Below are 17,473 nucleotides of genomic sequence, written 5' to 3' on the forward strand. Positions count from 1 at the left end.
ACAATTATATATTTATAATGAATCTTATTTTTTTGTTTCCTTAGCCAGGAAAATGTGAAAGTAAAAGTAAAAGGAAGAAGTGGTATATAAGTGCGCTACAAGAAGCATACCATCTTTATGGATATTCTCCTGAGCAAAGACTGGAAATGTGCTGCCTATCAAAACAGGGTATATGATTTTTTTATTTTTTGCCACCCCAAATAAAGATTTATTCAGATGCATGCTTTCCAAAATGTGTATGCTCAAGTAAAAATCTTTTTCTTTATATCTTTGTCCACTGAAAAATTACTTTTGTGTAGATTAATAGTATATATTTTACTCTCTGAAACTATTTTCAATGACTATACATACACTCTATTTACTAGTAAATATAGGAGTTTTAAATGGCGTGTCTGTCATCTTTGCTCTTAGATTATCTACATAGGTCCTCTTGTATATTTCAAACCATATATTTCAAAATTGGAAACTATGTCTTTAAAATACATTTCTGGGGTGAAACTTTCATTGGATGTGTTGTATTATTTCAGAACAAAGTATTTTTAAATAAATTCAAGACAGAGATAAAAGGTAATCCTCAATTTTCTTTTTAATTAGGTGAAAAAATAATATTTCAGGTCATTTTCAAAGAAACTTATTTGAATTACAAATATTTATATATAGCTTTTTAAATGGATTCAACATAAGGATTATAGTAGATATAATATTTTTAAACTCTAAAAAGTATGATTATCACATAAAATGTTGATTTTCAATAATCTTAAGTGTTTTGAAATGTTTCTACTTAGTAATCATAATAATTTTCTGTCTTATGAAGGCCCCTTTTCACTTTATCACAGTAATTTTTTTCTCCTTTGGAAAAGTTTAATATATACATTTTGAAATTTGTGAAAACATTTTATTTGAGAAAATGTTTAAATATTAATCCATCCCCCTAACTTTAGATTTTTTTTTCTAACTTTAGATTTTAAAGCAAATATGTAGGTTAGAAACGAGTAGAAAAAGAATAACAAGACACTACTCTGACTTACTCTAAGACCGGGAAAAGAGACATTTATAATCATAAATGTGATTTTATTCCTTGTGTTGTAAATATAATGTCTCCATTATTAGCAATAAAAGTTGAATTCACTCTGTTGTTACAAATACAATTATATGCTTTGCATGGACTATAGATTTCTATTATGTAACCAAAATAATATTTGAATAATTTAGTTTTTTAAAACATTAATGCCTGAAGTAATATAGTCGTTTATTTTAAAAAATTATACTACAGCCATTTCACATGAGCAGTAGACCCACTCTTCCAAAAAGTTATGGAACTGTCTTTGCTGTTGTACATGGCGGGTTATTTATCTCTGGGTCCTTGAGCATGGGTCCTCTCTGGGCTTGTCCAGAGAGACAGGTTATTTTTTCTCAGGTCTGCAGCAGCAGACCATTTTCTGCTGGAAGTCTGATGATTTTTGCATGTAGAATCCGATGTAATTCAGCCTGATTATTGAGAGCCTTATGTCTAAAGCCTTTCATTTTCTCTGAAGTAGCAAAAATGGAGGGGCGGGGACAGACTACTATGAGTACAGTCTTTGCCATAACTGTCTCACTCCCTTTCTTTCACCCTTCACTATCTCCATAATAGACAATTTAGTCCTATGTCTGCTCTGCTTTCAGGGTGAATTCTAGTATGCATTTAGCTTTTTATTCTGTTTAAAAGTAGTGTGAGAGATAATTAGCTACTATTTAGATACTTTACAAAAGGTGAGTAACTCACCTGCAAACCATTTATTTAATTCCAGCAACTTTGAGGATATCTTCACTCCAAAATTTCTTCTTCCAACCTAGAAATAATTACTACTAAATTTTGGGCCTCAATTCTTCCTGCCCTGCAGAAATTGGCTCACGATTATGTTTGATACCGCTCTTTCTTTGTTGACATCTAGAATCAGTAAATGATATGTAAATATAGACCAGTCAGACTATGACAAATTTTAAAATCCTGTCCACATGATTTGGTTGTCCTGTATCTGTTGTATTAACTATTACTCTCAATGAGCGATTCTTCTGCTGGGATTAGGAAGCTTTTTCTTATATTGGAACATTCATTATAATTATATTTTTAAGACGAATGGTCTCTTTATAATTGAGCCTTAGGATTTTGTATTATTATAGAATTAATATTTCTTACATGCTCTACATTTTAGAGTAGATGTTCCTATCTCTACCTTTTTTTCAGAATTATTTTTCAAAAATAAACAATTTTTTTAGAGCAGTATTAGGGTCACAGCAAAATTAGGCAGAAAGTACAGTTTCTATATGCTCCTTACCTCATCACTATCAACATTCCTCATCAGAGTAGTAAGTACATTTGTTACAATCGATGAACCAACTCTGACACATCATTATCCCCCAAAGTCCATAGTTTACATTAGGGTTTGTTATTTGTGCTGTACCTTCTATGGTTTTGACAGATGTATAATGGCATGTATTTACCATTGTATTATCATACAGAATCATTTCACTGGCCTAAAAGTACCCTGAATTCCAGTCTTCCTCTTTCCGCATCTCTTCACCAATAACTGGCAGTCACTGATCTCTTTACTGTTTCCATAGTTTTGCCTTTTACATAATGTCATGTAGTTGGAATCATATAGGATATGGCCTTTTCAGTTTGGGTTCTTTCACTTAGAAATATGCATTTAGGTTTCTTCCATGTCTTTATAGCTCTTTGATTTAGCACTGAATAATATTACATAGTTTGTATGTACCAGTTTATCCATTGACCTACTGAAGGACATTTTGGTGGCTTCCAAGCTTTGCCAGTTATGAATAAAGTTGCTATATACATATTTGGGTGGATATAAATATTTTCAGTTCCTTTGCTAAATAACAAGGAATACACCTGCTGGATCATGTGGCAAGAGTATGTTTAGTTCTGTAAGAAACTGCCAAATTATCTTTCAAAGTGGCTGTGTCATTTTGCATTCCCACCAGCAGTGAATGACCGTTCCTGTTGCTCCACATCCTCACCAGCATTTGGTGTTGTCATTGTTCTGGATTTTGGCCATTCTGACAGGTGTGTTGTGGTATCTCAATGTTTTAATTTGAAACTCTCTAATGACATATGATGAACAGCCTTTTTCATATGCGTTTGCCATTTGTAAATCTTCTTTGCCCGTTTTTTATTTAATCCAGTTGTTAATTTTCTTATTAAGTTTTAAGAGTTCTTTGTGTACTTTATATATCATTCCTTTATCAGATATGTATTTTGCAAATGTTTTCTTCCACTCTGGGTATTATCATCTCATTCTCTTAATGTCATTTGCAGAGCAGCAGTTTTTAATTTTTATGAATCCAGCTTATTTATTTTTTATGGACTTTGCTTTGGTGTTATATCTAAAAATTCATCAGCATATCCAAGGTCTTGTAGATTTTTTTCTATGTTACCTCCTGGGAGTTTTATTGTTTTGCATTTTAAATTTAGATGTGTTATCCATGTTGAGTTATTTTGTGTGAAAGATATAAGGTCAGTGTCTAGATTAAATTTTTGGGATGTGGATATCTAGTTGTTCCAACAGCATTTGTTGAAAATACTGTCTTTCCCCCATTATATTGCCTTTGCTTCTTTGTCAAAGATCAGTTGGCTGTATTTATATAAGTTTATTTCTGGGTTCTCTAATCTATTTCATTGTTCAATTTTTTATTAGCTTTCCCAATACGCACTGTCTTGATTATTATAGTTTTACTAGAGGCCCCTGTGCACCAGTGGGGTCCCTTGGCCTGCGCCCTCTTGAAATCTGGGACCCTTCAGTGGATGTCTGAGAGCCGGTTTCAGCTTGATCTCCTCAGGCCAGGCCGAGGGACACCACCGGTGCACGAATCCATGCACCAGGCCTCTAGTATGCCTATAAGATCTTTGGTTAATCTCTTTCTGCCCTCCCCCCAACCCCTTCCCTCTGAGATCCATCTGTCTGTTCCATGTTTCCATGCCTGTGGTTTCCGCTCCTGTGTTGAGTGTCTCCCCCCTGGTGGTCAGTGCGCGTCATAGCTACTGGCTAGTCAGCCAGTCCCTTAGCTTTTATATATATAGACTAAAGGCCCTGTGCACAAAAATTTGTGCACTCAGGGGGGTGGGGGATCCCTCAGCCCAGCCTGTGCCCATTTGCAGTCCAAGACTCCTTGAGGGATGTCCACCTGTCGACTTAGGCCCACTCCCCGGGGGATCAGGCCTAAGCTTGAAGTCAGACATCCTTCTGGCAGCCAGGGAGCCCTTGGGGGATGTCCAACTAAAGGCTTAGGCCCCCAAGGGAGCTGTGATGAGGAAGCTGGGGTGACAGAGGAGCCACATTGTCCCACCCGGCTGCCCTGGGTTGGGTCGCACACGGGACGTCCGCCGCCCCAGGTCGCAGATAGCAGGCCCGGATGGCAGCAGGGCAGGCGGGATCATGCTGTCCCGCCCCACCAGCCCAGGTGGCAAATAGCAGGCCTGGATGGCGGTGGGGCAGGTGGGATGGCGCTGACCCGCCCTGCCTGCAGTATGCAAATTAGCCACCATCTTTGTTGGCGGTTAATTTGCATATCACACTGATTAGCCAATGGGAGGCATAGCGAAGGTATGGTCAATTACCATGTTTGTCTATTATTAGATAGGATAGGTGGTAAGTCTTACAGTCAGGTAGAGTCAGTCCTTTGACTTTGTCCTTTTCATTATTGTGTTAGCTATTTTGGGCCTTCGCCTTTCTATATAAACTTTAGAATCAATTTGTTGATTTCCACAAAATAACTTGTTGGGATTTTGATTGAGATTGCATTGAATCCATAGATCAAGTTGGGAAGAACTCACATCTTGACAATATGGAGACCTTCTATTGACAGATATCTATAACTATGTCTACATTTATTTTGTTCTTTGATTTTGTTTATCAGAATGTTTTAGTTTTCCTCTTGTTGATGTTTTGTTAGATTGATGCCTAACTATTTCATGTAAATGTAATGTGTTTTAATTTCAAATTGATGGTAAATAGGACTATGTATTAAAACCTTGCTATAAGCTACACAGATTATCATGTCATTTGTGAACAAAGTCGCGTTTATTTCTTCTCAATCTGTAATTTTTCTTTTCTTCTCTTGTCTTATTGCATTAGCTAGGAGTTCCAGTACAATATTGAAAAGAGTAGTGAGGGGGAACATTTTTTACTTATTCCTGACCTTAGTCGAAAAGCTTTGAGTTTCTCACCATTAAGTATGATGTTAATGATAGGTTTTTGGTAGATTCTCCTAATCCAGTTGAGGAAATTTTACTCTATTCCTGGTTTCCTGAGGGCTTTTATCCTGAATGCATGTCGGATTTTGTCAGAGTGCTTTATCTGCATCTAATATGACCAGGTAACTTTCTTTCTATAGCTTGTTGACATCATAGATTACATTAATTGATTTTGAATGTTGAACCAGCTTTGTATACCTGGAATAAGTTCCACTTAGTTGTGGTGTATACTTCTTTTTATACATTGTTGGATTTGATTTGCTAATGTTTTGTTGAGATTTTTTTGCATCTATGTTCATGAGAGATATTGGTCTGTAGTTTTCCTGTTTTGTCTTTATTTGGTTTTGGTATTAGAGTAATAATGGCCTCATTGAATGATCTAGCAAGTATTTCCTCTGCTTCTGTCTTCTAAATTAGTTTGTAAAGAATTTATATAATTTCCTCCTTAAATATTTGATAGAATTTACCAGTGAACCCATATGGGCTTGATACTTTTTATTTTGGAAGGTTATTATATTGATTCAATTTTTAAAGTAACATTGGCTATTTCTTCTTGTGTGACTTTTGGCAGAAATCTTGGAAAGATTGGGACTTATAGTCAGACTAGTGGCCCTGTGCACAAAAATTTGTGCACTCGGGGAGGCCCAGTGCACGAATTTCTTGCACAGGGGTAGGGGGGGTCCCTCAGCCCAACCTGCACCCTCTCCAATCTGGGACCTCTCGGGAAATGTCTGACTGCTGGACATCCCTCTTGCAATCCAGGACTGCTGGCTCCTAACCACTCCCCTGCCTGCCAGCCTGCTTGCCCCCAACTTCCCCCCGCCGTCAGCCTACTCGCCCCCAAATGCCTCCCCACCAGCCTGATCACCCCCAACTTCCCCCCGTACCAGTGTGCTCACCCCCAACTACCCCCCTGCCGGGGAAACCTTTCACATTTCTCTTTTCTTTCCTTTCATCTCAGGATAACTGAGCTCTGTGGTTTGTGTGGGACCAAAGACCCTGGGAATACAATGCTGAGCCCTCTGAACTCATTTTATTCTTTATTGTATTATTTGATTCCTGGGGCTGAATTAAACATGAAAATAGAAGAAAATATACCCTTAGATTTAGAATCTGAGTCATTACCCGGAGATTTCTGCGGGAGTTGACACTGAGGCATGAGACACATGTGTTTATTGGTCAGTTTCCTCAACTGTGGAACGAAGGTTGATCCTGCCCCTCGGATCCTTGGGAGGTTGGATATGATGCATCCAGAGGGATTAACTGGCAGCTCGGAGAGTAAGATCAGAAGTCAACAGACACTTGTTTCCTTTATCCAGACAGAGTTAAAAAAACACAACTCCTTTTATCATAACAGCAGCAAGGGCTATGCCTGTGGAAGGAGGAGGAGGGAACCAGGGCTCCCCCCTTGCTCCTTCCCCGCCCTCCCTCCCTCCATCCCTGCACTGGTCCAGCTGCTATTGCAATCGTGGAACCGCTCAACTCAGGTTCTGGCCCTGCCCATCTCACAGGGAGGAGCATGCGCAGTTTCTTGCAGACACAGAAGCAGCTGTGGAGTAGGGAGGTGGTGGTTTTTCCCCTGAGCGGGCGCTGAAGCCCTTGTTGAAGTCTCCACTCCAGAGCCTGCGAGTCCGAGTCCTGGGAGGCTGCGCAGTGGAGGCGCCACATTCCTTTCAGTCAAACTGAAGATTGATAGGAGCCTGCTGGCTGGGGGGAGGGACCAGGAGGTTTGACTTGCACCCATTCGCCAATCCCCAGTCCCGCTTCGCTGATCGCGCCACCTGAGCCCCTGGCTGGTGGCGCGGCTCAGGCGGCGCAGATGGCAGCTCGCGCTGTCTTGCCCTGCCTGCAGTATGCAAATTAACCACCATCTTTGTTGGCGGTTAATTTGCATATCGCTCTGATTGGCTGGTGGGCATAGCGAAGGTACGGTCAATTTGCATCTTTGTCTTTTATTAGATAGGATGGGTCTGGCCCCACTTCATGACCTCAGGCACCCTATTTAACTTCAATGTCCTCAACTGTGAAGGTGGGAAGGGCTACATACTTTGCAAGATTATCATGAGGATTAAATGGTCTGGCCCCACTTCATGACCTCAGGCACCCTATTTAACTTCAATGTCCTCAACTGTGAAGGTGGGAAGGGCTACATACTTTGCAAGATTATCATGAGGATTAAATAAAGTAATGTCTACATAAAGTCTTTATCTCATGTCTGGCATGTAGTAGATATGCAAGTAGAGGTAGCTGAGATTTAATTCCAGATCCTATATACTCTAGAGCAGCGGTCACCAACGGGTGGTCCGTGGACCACTGGTGGTCCGTGAGGTCCGAAAGGTTGGTGACCGCTGCGCTAGAGCACACAAACTGACCAGAATCTAAAAATAAGATATATGTGATGCTTAAATAAAGGACATCCAATCAACCAGTCAGATTTAAGGGAACATGTTTGTTAAATCAGTATACAAATCCCTTATGTTATTATTATAACTTTTGAATTACTGTGTTTTACTCAAATCTGGTAAGCTGAGTGTATTAGCATTCCAATCAAAAAACCACTGAAAACACATATCACAGTATTAGAAAGTGGAAAATTCTGATTGTGTAATTTTTAATTTATTTGAACAGGAGCATAGGCACTTTCTTTGAAGCAGCCATATTTTATTATCTTACAGATAAATCCAAAGCAGATGACAAAGTTGCTGTTGTGTCCAAGAAAAGGGTAAGATCATGGTTTATGATGTAAAGTGTACAGAATTCAAATTCCATTTGATTAATACAACTTTTAAAAAAATTAAATGAATATTTAAAAGCAAAATAACATAATCAAATGTTTCTTTTAAATGTTAGTTGGCTATGTTTTTTTTGTAGATTGACACTAGAAATTTATTATTTCTGGTTATATCAGTGTTACAGAATTATCAGAACTTAGAATAGAAAATTTTAATTTAAATAAAAATTTTATTTTATTTACATTATTGTTCACATGCATACTCTCATATACTAAAATATTTTATTTTTATATGCCATGTTATTATAATGTGTGCAATCTCATGGAAAATATAATAAACAATTCATATTCACAGCTTAAATGATATTTACTTTAAAGTTAAGTGAGAACAGCAGTCATTTGAATGAATTTAAACCTAGAATTTTTTGGGGGGGGGGATTTGTAAAGTCACTAGCATTCTTAAAGAATTTTAAAAATTTAACATTTCATTCAGTGTATTGTGTGCAGAGAGATGTTTAACCATACTTACTGTCAAAACTATGATAGGGATAGGATTAACCTTGACATTGTCTTCAAGAAACAATATTCTTAATAGGATACCTCTGAAAAAAGCAGAGTCAATGCTTAAATTCTTCTGGACAAATAATATATTGGTGTCATAGGAAAAAGAATTGTGATTGAAAGGAAAGCCTATACCTGTGATATTTTCTGTGTTGAGTGATGGGGTTGGTGCAGAGTGGATCCAGAGAAGGTTGAGTGTAACCTGGGAGAACAGAAAAGGATGTTGGGCATGAACCGAGATGAACAGGCAATGAGGTGAACATTTTTTTGTGTGTGTATTCTGAATATGTATATTTAATGAGTACTTTTAAAATCAGATTTTATTTTACTCCTTTGCTTTGGGCTTGTAAAAAGAATCTAGACTTTTCACTTGTTAAGTAATGTTGATGTGCCTTTGCAGAGAGGGATGCAATATCATAGAAGGCAATCTTGCCCTTTGAAAAAGAAAAGAAATAGGACTTGTGTGTCTGTCTGAGATTTGGACAGGATTATGTGAGGTAGTACAGGATTGTTAATGTGGATGGAATTGTTTATTTCAGTCTCTGCTAAAGGATACTTAGAATAAAAAATGACAAGGATAATAATAACTGGCATTATTATATACTAGAGGCCAGGTGCATGAAATTCATGCACTGAGGGGGGGGGGAGGGTTGTCCCTCAGCCCAGCCTGCACCCTCTCCAATCTGGGACCCCTTGGGGGATGTCCGACTGCCTAAACCAGCAGTCGGACATCCCTCTCGCAGTCCGGGATGGCTGGCTCTCATCCGCTTGCCTGCCTGCCTGCCTGATTGCCCCTAACCGCTTCTGCTTGCCAGCCTGATCACCCCCTAAACACTCCCCTGCCAGCCTGATCAACGACTAACTGCTCCCCTGCCAGCCCAATTGCCCCCAACTGCTCTCCCCTGCTGGCCCGTTCGCTCCCAACTGCCCTCCCATGCCAGCCTGGTCACCCCTAACTGCCCTCCCCTGCAGGCCTGGTCCCCCCAACTGCCCTCCCCTGCTGGCCTAGTCACCCCTAACTGCCCTCCCCTTCAGGCCTGGTCCCCCCCAACTGCCCTTCCCTGCTGGCCTGGTCCCCCCCAGCTGCTCTTCCTCCCCTGCAGGCCTGGTTGCCCCCAACTGCCCTTCCCTGCCAGCCATCTTGTGGCAGCCATCTTGTGACAACATGGGGGCGGCCTCTTGTGACCACATGGCGGGGCCATCTTGTGACCACATTGGGGCAGCCATCTTGTGACCACATGGGGTGGCCATCTTGTGACTACATGGGAGCGGCCATCTTGTGTGAGGGCATGATGGTCAATTTGCATATTACCTCTCTATTATATAGGATTGCTTTATTTTTACCAGTGATTCTCAATGATGGTGGTACTGTGCTTAGTAAAGTGTTATTCAAAGTGTGGTCAAGAGACCATAGCCATTCTGTGCACTATTTACTTTTGGTCTGTAATGATATAAGAACAAAATAATGAGAGTAACAGTTTATAAATTTGCATAATAATTTGACAGTAATTTTTATCTGTTGAATGTAATAATAAAATGGAACTTACATTTTGTATTTCCTTTTTATTTTATTTTTTCTAGTGACTTTTTCCTCATGGTGAATTAAAAAAAAATTTTAAAGGTATATATCTTGAACAGATTGGATGGAAAACTGCTCCTTTTCCATAGATAGTTTGAAAGACATGGGCTCTTTTAGGAATTTGTAGAAAAGTATGTATTGTGATATAGTAATTTGGGTGAGTACAAGGCATTTTTAGGACAAATCTTAAGGACACTAAATATCTTGCAATGAATGGAACAAACTGTATAACAAGAACTGCCCAACAGTTGGCATAACTTTTGAATACACTGCTGGACGACTCAACCAACTTGAAATATACCTGTGTAGTGACATAATCCTATATAATAATTCTATATAATAAAAGGCTAATATGCAAATTGTCCCCTGGACCAGGAATTCAACCTAGAGTTCTACCAGGGGGCGGGGCCAGCTGGCCAACTGCCCGCAGCTCCCCCCAGCCAGCCCCGCCCCCGATTGCCCCTCTACCCCAATCAGGGGCAGGTACTATCTGCCAACCTCCAGCATCTCTTCCCCCTGGCCAGCCCAGCCTGATTGACCCCAATCAGGGCAGACAGGCCGGACCCCACCCATGCACAAATTCATGGGCCTCTAGAACAAAATAATATGGTAACATGTTAGACAAGAAGGCAAGGGATTTAGAAGGCTTATTATGGAGAGAGAAGTTGAAATGGAATAAACATACTGTTCTTGAGATCATTGAATACTTTACTTATTCTCTACTCAACATATTGTAACATTTCAACTATATATTTAGCCATAAAGGGTAGAAGTGCAGTTACTCAGAGCTCTGTCTGCAAGCCTCTGCTCATCTCATAGTCCCCGTCCTTCAGCTCTTCATCCATGTGGCTACTGTTAAGATAGGTGTGAATTGTGTAGGTGCACCCACCTGACCACATCTCTGCTCAATGGCAGCAGTCTGAATGAAAGAGAATAAGTCACACTTAATTGTTTTTTATTTTTAAAAAGAAGGGGGAGATCTAGATTGCTCTAAGTCCCTTCCTGCTCTAATATTCCAGGAACTATAAAATATTTATAACAGCTCAATAAGTACTTTCAGAATGTCAAAAGGCTGGTGTAGACCAGAGTAAATATCTAAGTCAATTAGCCTAGAAATAAAAATAATTTTAAATGAATAATAGCAGTGGTACGCCAGGAGTAGCTGATGGTGTTGCCTACCATAGATTATGGAAAGTGTGTGTGTGTGTGTGTGTGTGTGTGTGTGTGTGTGTGTGTATGTATTTAGGAAACAGAAAATTTTGGTGGAAAGAGTACAGACTTATGAATGAGCCAAATCTGCTTTCAAGAGCTAGTTCTGCTACTTAGTTGTGTGACGTTAGGCAAGTTAACACTTCTGCACCTCATTGAATTAATCTCTGCATTGGGAACAATAATAATCACCTTGTGTGATTGCTATAAAGGTTAATATGAAAAGCAATTATAATAGCATGTAGTTAATATATTTTAGTAAGTGCTTGTATAATAAATGCTAGCACTTTTCTCCCTAATTTCTCCTTAAAAAGAGATAGGAAGTAAGGACTTAAGGACATTTAAAATTCTCAGACTTGTAATAGCATCATAGTTCTATTAGATAGTTAAGATTATGTAGAAGTCTTTTTTTTTAAGAAGTCCCACATTTTAATCATTTATTTTTTCAAAGTAATATTATAACATTATATTTGGAGGATAGAATTTTAAAAATCATATAAGATTCATCACTTAATTAAACCAAGTTTTATTAATTTAATGCATTTATTTACAGTTATTTCTTTATATACGTCTAAATATAACATGTATAAGTATATATACTTTCTTAACATAAATGAAATGAATTAAAACTACTGTTTCCCTTAATAATATTTTATTGACATCTCAAATCTGCCAAATCTTAAGTGGTTGCAGAGCATTTTATTTTATGGAAATGTCTTAATTTATTGAACAATCTCCTAGACATTTAGGTTGCTTTGATTTGCAAAATTACAAATAAAAAAGCAACAACATTATTGTACACAAATCTCTGTAGATGTTCACAGGAAAAATTACTACAAGTAGGCTTCTAGTAATAAGCACATTTTAAATTTCGCAAATTTGCTGAACATCCTTTTCCAAAAATTCCCCCCAACATTATTGTACCAATTACAGTCCCATCATTAGTTTAAGGGAATGACTGGTTTAGCTTGCCAATTCTAGCCATTTTACATTCAGTCTTTTTTTTCTTTAAAAATTAATATTTTGTCAATATGGTGCAAACATTTTTTCAGTTTTTCTTTTAAATTTTATGTAATTCTTTAGCTATACTTGTATAGTAAAACTTTTCTCTTGGGGCTTTAGAGCTTTTGTGATAGGTTTTAAAAGATTGCTTTTTCATTAAAACAAAATATATTACAATTCACTTAACCTTTCTCCTATTGCTACTGATAACAGTTAGATGAAAAAACTAGAGCAAAATGAATAAAGAGACAAGTTAGGTGATAGACCCAGGATTCTCTTTATTCATTTTGTTTCAGTTTTTTTTTCAGTGTAGAATATTACATATTTCTAATTAAGGCTACCCCAAGAATGTGTTACTAATGACAAAATAATCTCTTTTTCATTCTGTTTCCTAATTTTTTGGCTTATATATAAAAATTATGTGCGTATATATGGGCATTTTCCCCTCTACTCATTAACTTTGAAAGGCAAAATTAATGACCACTCTTTTGATTTATATATCTGTGTATGAGGAATTTAGACTATATTTTTCCAATGAAAAAATATTTTTCCTGAAATTATTGCAAAAATTCTTCATAATAAGCAGGACATTTTCATTAGCCCAATGGAAGGATAAATTGCTTACATTTTATGACTAGATGTCTGGGTATTTGTGTTAATTAATAAGCTTGCTTACTAATCTGGAATTCATATACTGCAATTCACTTGATTCACTTAGCTTTATATTCATCTTTCCACTAAGATAAATATTATAATAGATCCCTCCTGCTGGCTTCTAGCCCCAGGCAGAGAGAAATATCAGAAAGAATAGTAAGCAGAGGAAACCCTTGGAAAGAGTCTCAGTCAGGCTTCAAACTCATTTAGTTTCCTTATACTTTGTGGGCATTATTCACTTTTCCTTGGACCACTGTTCTCCAAATTGTATCATTCGGGTATTCCATCACCATTTTGCCATAGTTACTATAGTGATCTTTCATTTGACTTACCTTTTCCTTAGTTTAATTTTTTATTGAGGTCAAAGTTAAACACGTGAAATGCACAGATCTTCAGCATAGAGTTTGATGAGTTTTTTTCTATGTTATGTACTTATGTAACTGCCATTCCTGATCAAAATAAAGACCAGTGTTATCACCCCCTAAATTTTCTTATTATAAATTTTAAAATATAAATGTGGTCTTTTAATGTGCATTTTTCAAATAGTTATAAATACATACATATTAATATAGAACATGGTCCATTTATTACTTTAAATCAATTAGTGGAAACTTTAAAATAGAAAGTTCTTTTCATACTAATTTCAGTTACCCTATGCTCAAAATCAGCAGAGGAAAACTGTACCACCAGAAAGCACTGCAATGAAACAGCCTTCCAGGAGAATAATTTTTAACAAAATACTCTTTAGTAACTTAATAACCAAACAACCTTGATTTGGTTGCAAAATTTACCTATTTTTGTCTTAAATTACAATCTATAGGAATTCTACAGGATAACTATTAGCAGTAAAATATTAAAATTAGGCAAAATGGATTAATCTCTGATATCCTTTTATAATATACCATTTCTGAGAGCAAGCAAAGATTCTTTGATTCAGAGTAACTGTTTTCTGGTGTGGATGATTGTATTTGATCTTTAAATAAAAGAAAAGTCTACTTTGGGACTTGCTTAACCCTTGTTTGATTTGACTTTCAGTCAGTGGATCTGACTTCAGCCAGATTGACCTTCATGTTCTCCTAAGATGGGCAGGGGCACTGGGAGGAGCTAGGGTGTAGAGGAGAAATGTGCATCAGAGTGAGTGCAGCAGAGGTGCAGTCTCCTTTGGTTTTCATCCCTGGAGATAAAACAACAGTGTCCTAGTGTGAGGAGCATGCTCTTCTCCAAGTTCACAGGGCTGGTGGTGGGAGATGTGTTGCTTAGGAGTAGTGATAGAGGGCAGTTTTTCCATCCACATGGCTGCTGGGCAGCCTGTTTTTGTGGGGTTGCGGCCCTAAGGGGTGCTGTAGAAAGTGGAAGGGAACAGGGAAGGGATGTTAGTGCTGCCTTCCTAAATCAGAGATTTGTCCCAGTGCAGAGATTTATCTGAGAAAATTCGTTTTAGATATGCTGATCTGGTGCTTAGTGAGAGGAAATTCATGTTTGTCAGCAATTTTTTCTTTTGTCTTTTAAGAATTATTTTCATCCTAATTACTAAAAAACAAATACATAGCATTTTGAATGTCACCATTTATAATAATAGAATATTGTGTTAATTTTGTTTCTCTATACATAATGCCTATTTAAAAACCCACTTGGAATTCAAGTTTACAGAATTCCAAGTGGGTGTCACAGATTCCAGAAATTCAAAACTTTTCAACTATAATTTTCCACATTTTATATTCTATATTTTAACTTCGAGCCAGAAGGCAATAAAGAGAATTCTGCCAAATATGATTGCGTTTTTTGTTAAGAAACAAAAACTTCTTCAACTCCAGTCCCAGTTATCACATAAAAGAAATTTCTAGGTGTTGCCCTTTTTTATTTGGGACTAAATGCTCTTCAATTTATTTTGCTGATTATATTCATTACAAGCATAATACTTTCTCTCTGATCCAGCGACACATAAGGCATGTCTCCAACATCCAGCTATACACGAAATGAATCTGGGTTTCTTTTAAAGGTTAGAATAGTTCTCATTCACCATCTTCCTCATTCATTACATTAAAACTAAAAACAATATTACTCATCAGTAGAGTGGTTATTGATATATCATACCATTGGAATTTGAATAGTGAATTTTTATTTTATAAATTGTAGCTGTTGCATTAGATAGTAAATGATCTTTCTATACCTAATAGTAATTACTACTGTTTTCCTATTTGCAAAGGGAATGCATAAAAATACAGTGTCAGTGAAAATTAGTAGAATTTCCTTTTAACTTAGGATAACTCACCTATAACTTCAAATTTATAAACATTTGCTTTCTGCCCACCAGTCTTCCAACTTTTCATGTATATTAGACAAGGTAAACCTATTTACTTTCTTTGAAGACCTATAAATTATTAATTTTTAATGCTTTAAAATTATAATGACTTTGAGGTGCTATTTATCTTTCTTTTTGCTTATGTATTTCATATTTCTACTTTGTTCCAAAAATTATTTGCTATACTATGAAATATGTATATTAGGTGCATACCTTACAGCTATACTCGTATACATATTGGGGGACATAGTTATTCTGATTATACAAAGGGAGGTATATATGAACTTGGGTTTAAGACTGTCCTCCACTTCAACCTCTGGAATCATCAGAAACTTGATGGAAAGACTTGGATCCAGATAACATTTTTTTAAAGAATAATCTTTCTTTTAAAATGTTGCTATTGTGTAGATAGAGTCTGTCTATTTCTCTGTAGGAGAGAGATAATCTTTTACACATTGCTGGGAATAAATGCTGAGAACACTTGACAGTAATTCATGGGTTAAAGAATCAGACTGGTGATCCTTACTACTCTAGTTGATGGAGCACAAAATGGTAAAACAGATAACGAAGTTCTCAATATTCATTCTTCTATCCAGAAAATATGTGTAATATAGGTACTATAACCATTTATTGTTCTATGTGCTTCAGATTTTTAAAATTTAATTGAAATGGGTATATTCTAGAAAGCCTTCCTTAGAAACATTATCTTCTTCCAGCATTCATCTTGCTAAAATAACCAGTGACTTTAGATGAAAACTATACACAAATAGGAATTATTTTCAATAGACTTGGATTTTTAGAGCATCTCTAATTAGAGGTCAAATAATCTAATTCAATTCCATCAGGTAAACAACTGTGACATAAGTTCTGCTTTTCATGGGCATCTTTCCTCCCAGGCACCCTGTTTTGATTAGCCCTTAGTATTCTTAAGCTCTTTATAGATATGAGTGAAATTTGAGCTGCTTAAAAACAAACAAAAACCTCTTGAATTTCTATGTTCTCTCCCTGGTATAGAAATTAAGACTAAGGCTTTAAAAATTATCAAATGAAGTACATAATCATAAGTGTCCTGTTCCTTCTACCCTCACCCGGGATTGGGAGGTGTTTAATAGAAGGTCTTTCAAGCCTTCTGTTTAAGGTGGTCTAGTGGCCAACTTCTATTTTTAAGAAAGATACTTTCTGTGTCTCAGCTCACAGCTTGAATACACACTTCAGTGTTTTCTCTGGTAAGCCCCTCAAAGCAGAGAAATTCACAGTGCTTTAGTGTGAACTTACACATGGCTGAAGAAATAGGGCAGGGGACAGCAGGATATCTCTAAGTCATCTTGCCAGGGACTGATCTGTGATATTATTCAAGTCTCACAGGAATACTGAACTCTTCTAAAGGTTCGCTAGACTGGAGCATATGGTAACTGACGGACATTTATGCAGATTTGTAGTCTCTCTGTTGAAATCATGTTGAAAACAGGGCTAGAAAATGCTCATTTCAACCTTCCCCCTTTTCAAAGAAGTGTTAAAAACAATCATTATCTTGGCCTGAAGACGTTATTGTTGTACTCTCCAGATACTCAGTTTAAGTAATAACCATCATTTACAATGCTCCAGGAAACTAGTTTTCATCCTTATGCCAAGCTTATTTTCCCAGCAGATTTTCCAGTTAAACGAGAGCATTGGCTGTTCTTTTGTATAACTTTTGACAAAGAGTTTGTGTACCTTATTCAAGGCACATATATACTTTTAGAAATTCTATAAAGGTAGACAGCTCTGTAGTGATTATTTGACTGACAGTTACTCTCAAAAGAAGGTTATGAAATATATTTGTCTTCTGTGAGCATAAAATGCTGAATCAGAATTTTATACCCTCAGATTTAACACAACTAACAAACTTCTTGTTTAAAAATATTTTCATTTTGATGAATAAGTGACTTCAGGAAATGGGCAATGTCAAGTCAGTTTATGCAGATTACATAAATCTGATATAAACAAAATTATACACACACACACACACACACACACACACACTGTGTGGCCAGATTATTATGACCACCTGATGTTTGTAGGCAAATGAGCTATAATTTTGGGCTGAAGTTGCTAGAGGGGCAGACCATTATAAATAGGGAAGCAGGTTGTTTACCACGACAGTAAAAGTGATTTTTTTCTGAAGATATGGGTAAACAACGC

The 17,473-nt window shown here is 37.1% G+C and overlaps 1 protein-coding gene across 1 annotated transcript in view; it reads left to right on the forward strand.

The window, feature by feature from the left end:
• The window catches only part of ZCWPW2 (zinc finger, CW type with PWWP domain 2), a 68,285-nt gene that overhangs the window by 33,762 nt on the left and 17,050 nt on the right, over nt 1-17,473 (forward strand). Inside the window, exon 6 of the mRNA XM_014549229.1 lies at nt 7,930-7,976. Within this exon, the coding sequence (XP_014404715.1) occupies nt 7,930-7,976 (47 nt within the window). The remainder of the gene's footprint in view (nt 1-7,929; nt 7,977-17,473) is intronic.

The sequence above is a fragment of the Myotis brandtii genome, unplaced genomic scaffold (assembly GCF_000412655.1).
Source record: "Myotis brandtii unplaced genomic scaffold, ASM41265v1 scaffold54, whole genome shotgun sequence".
In the NCBI taxonomy this organism is placed as follows: Eukaryota; Metazoa; Chordata; class Mammalia; order Chiroptera; family Vespertilionidae; genus Myotis; species Myotis brandtii.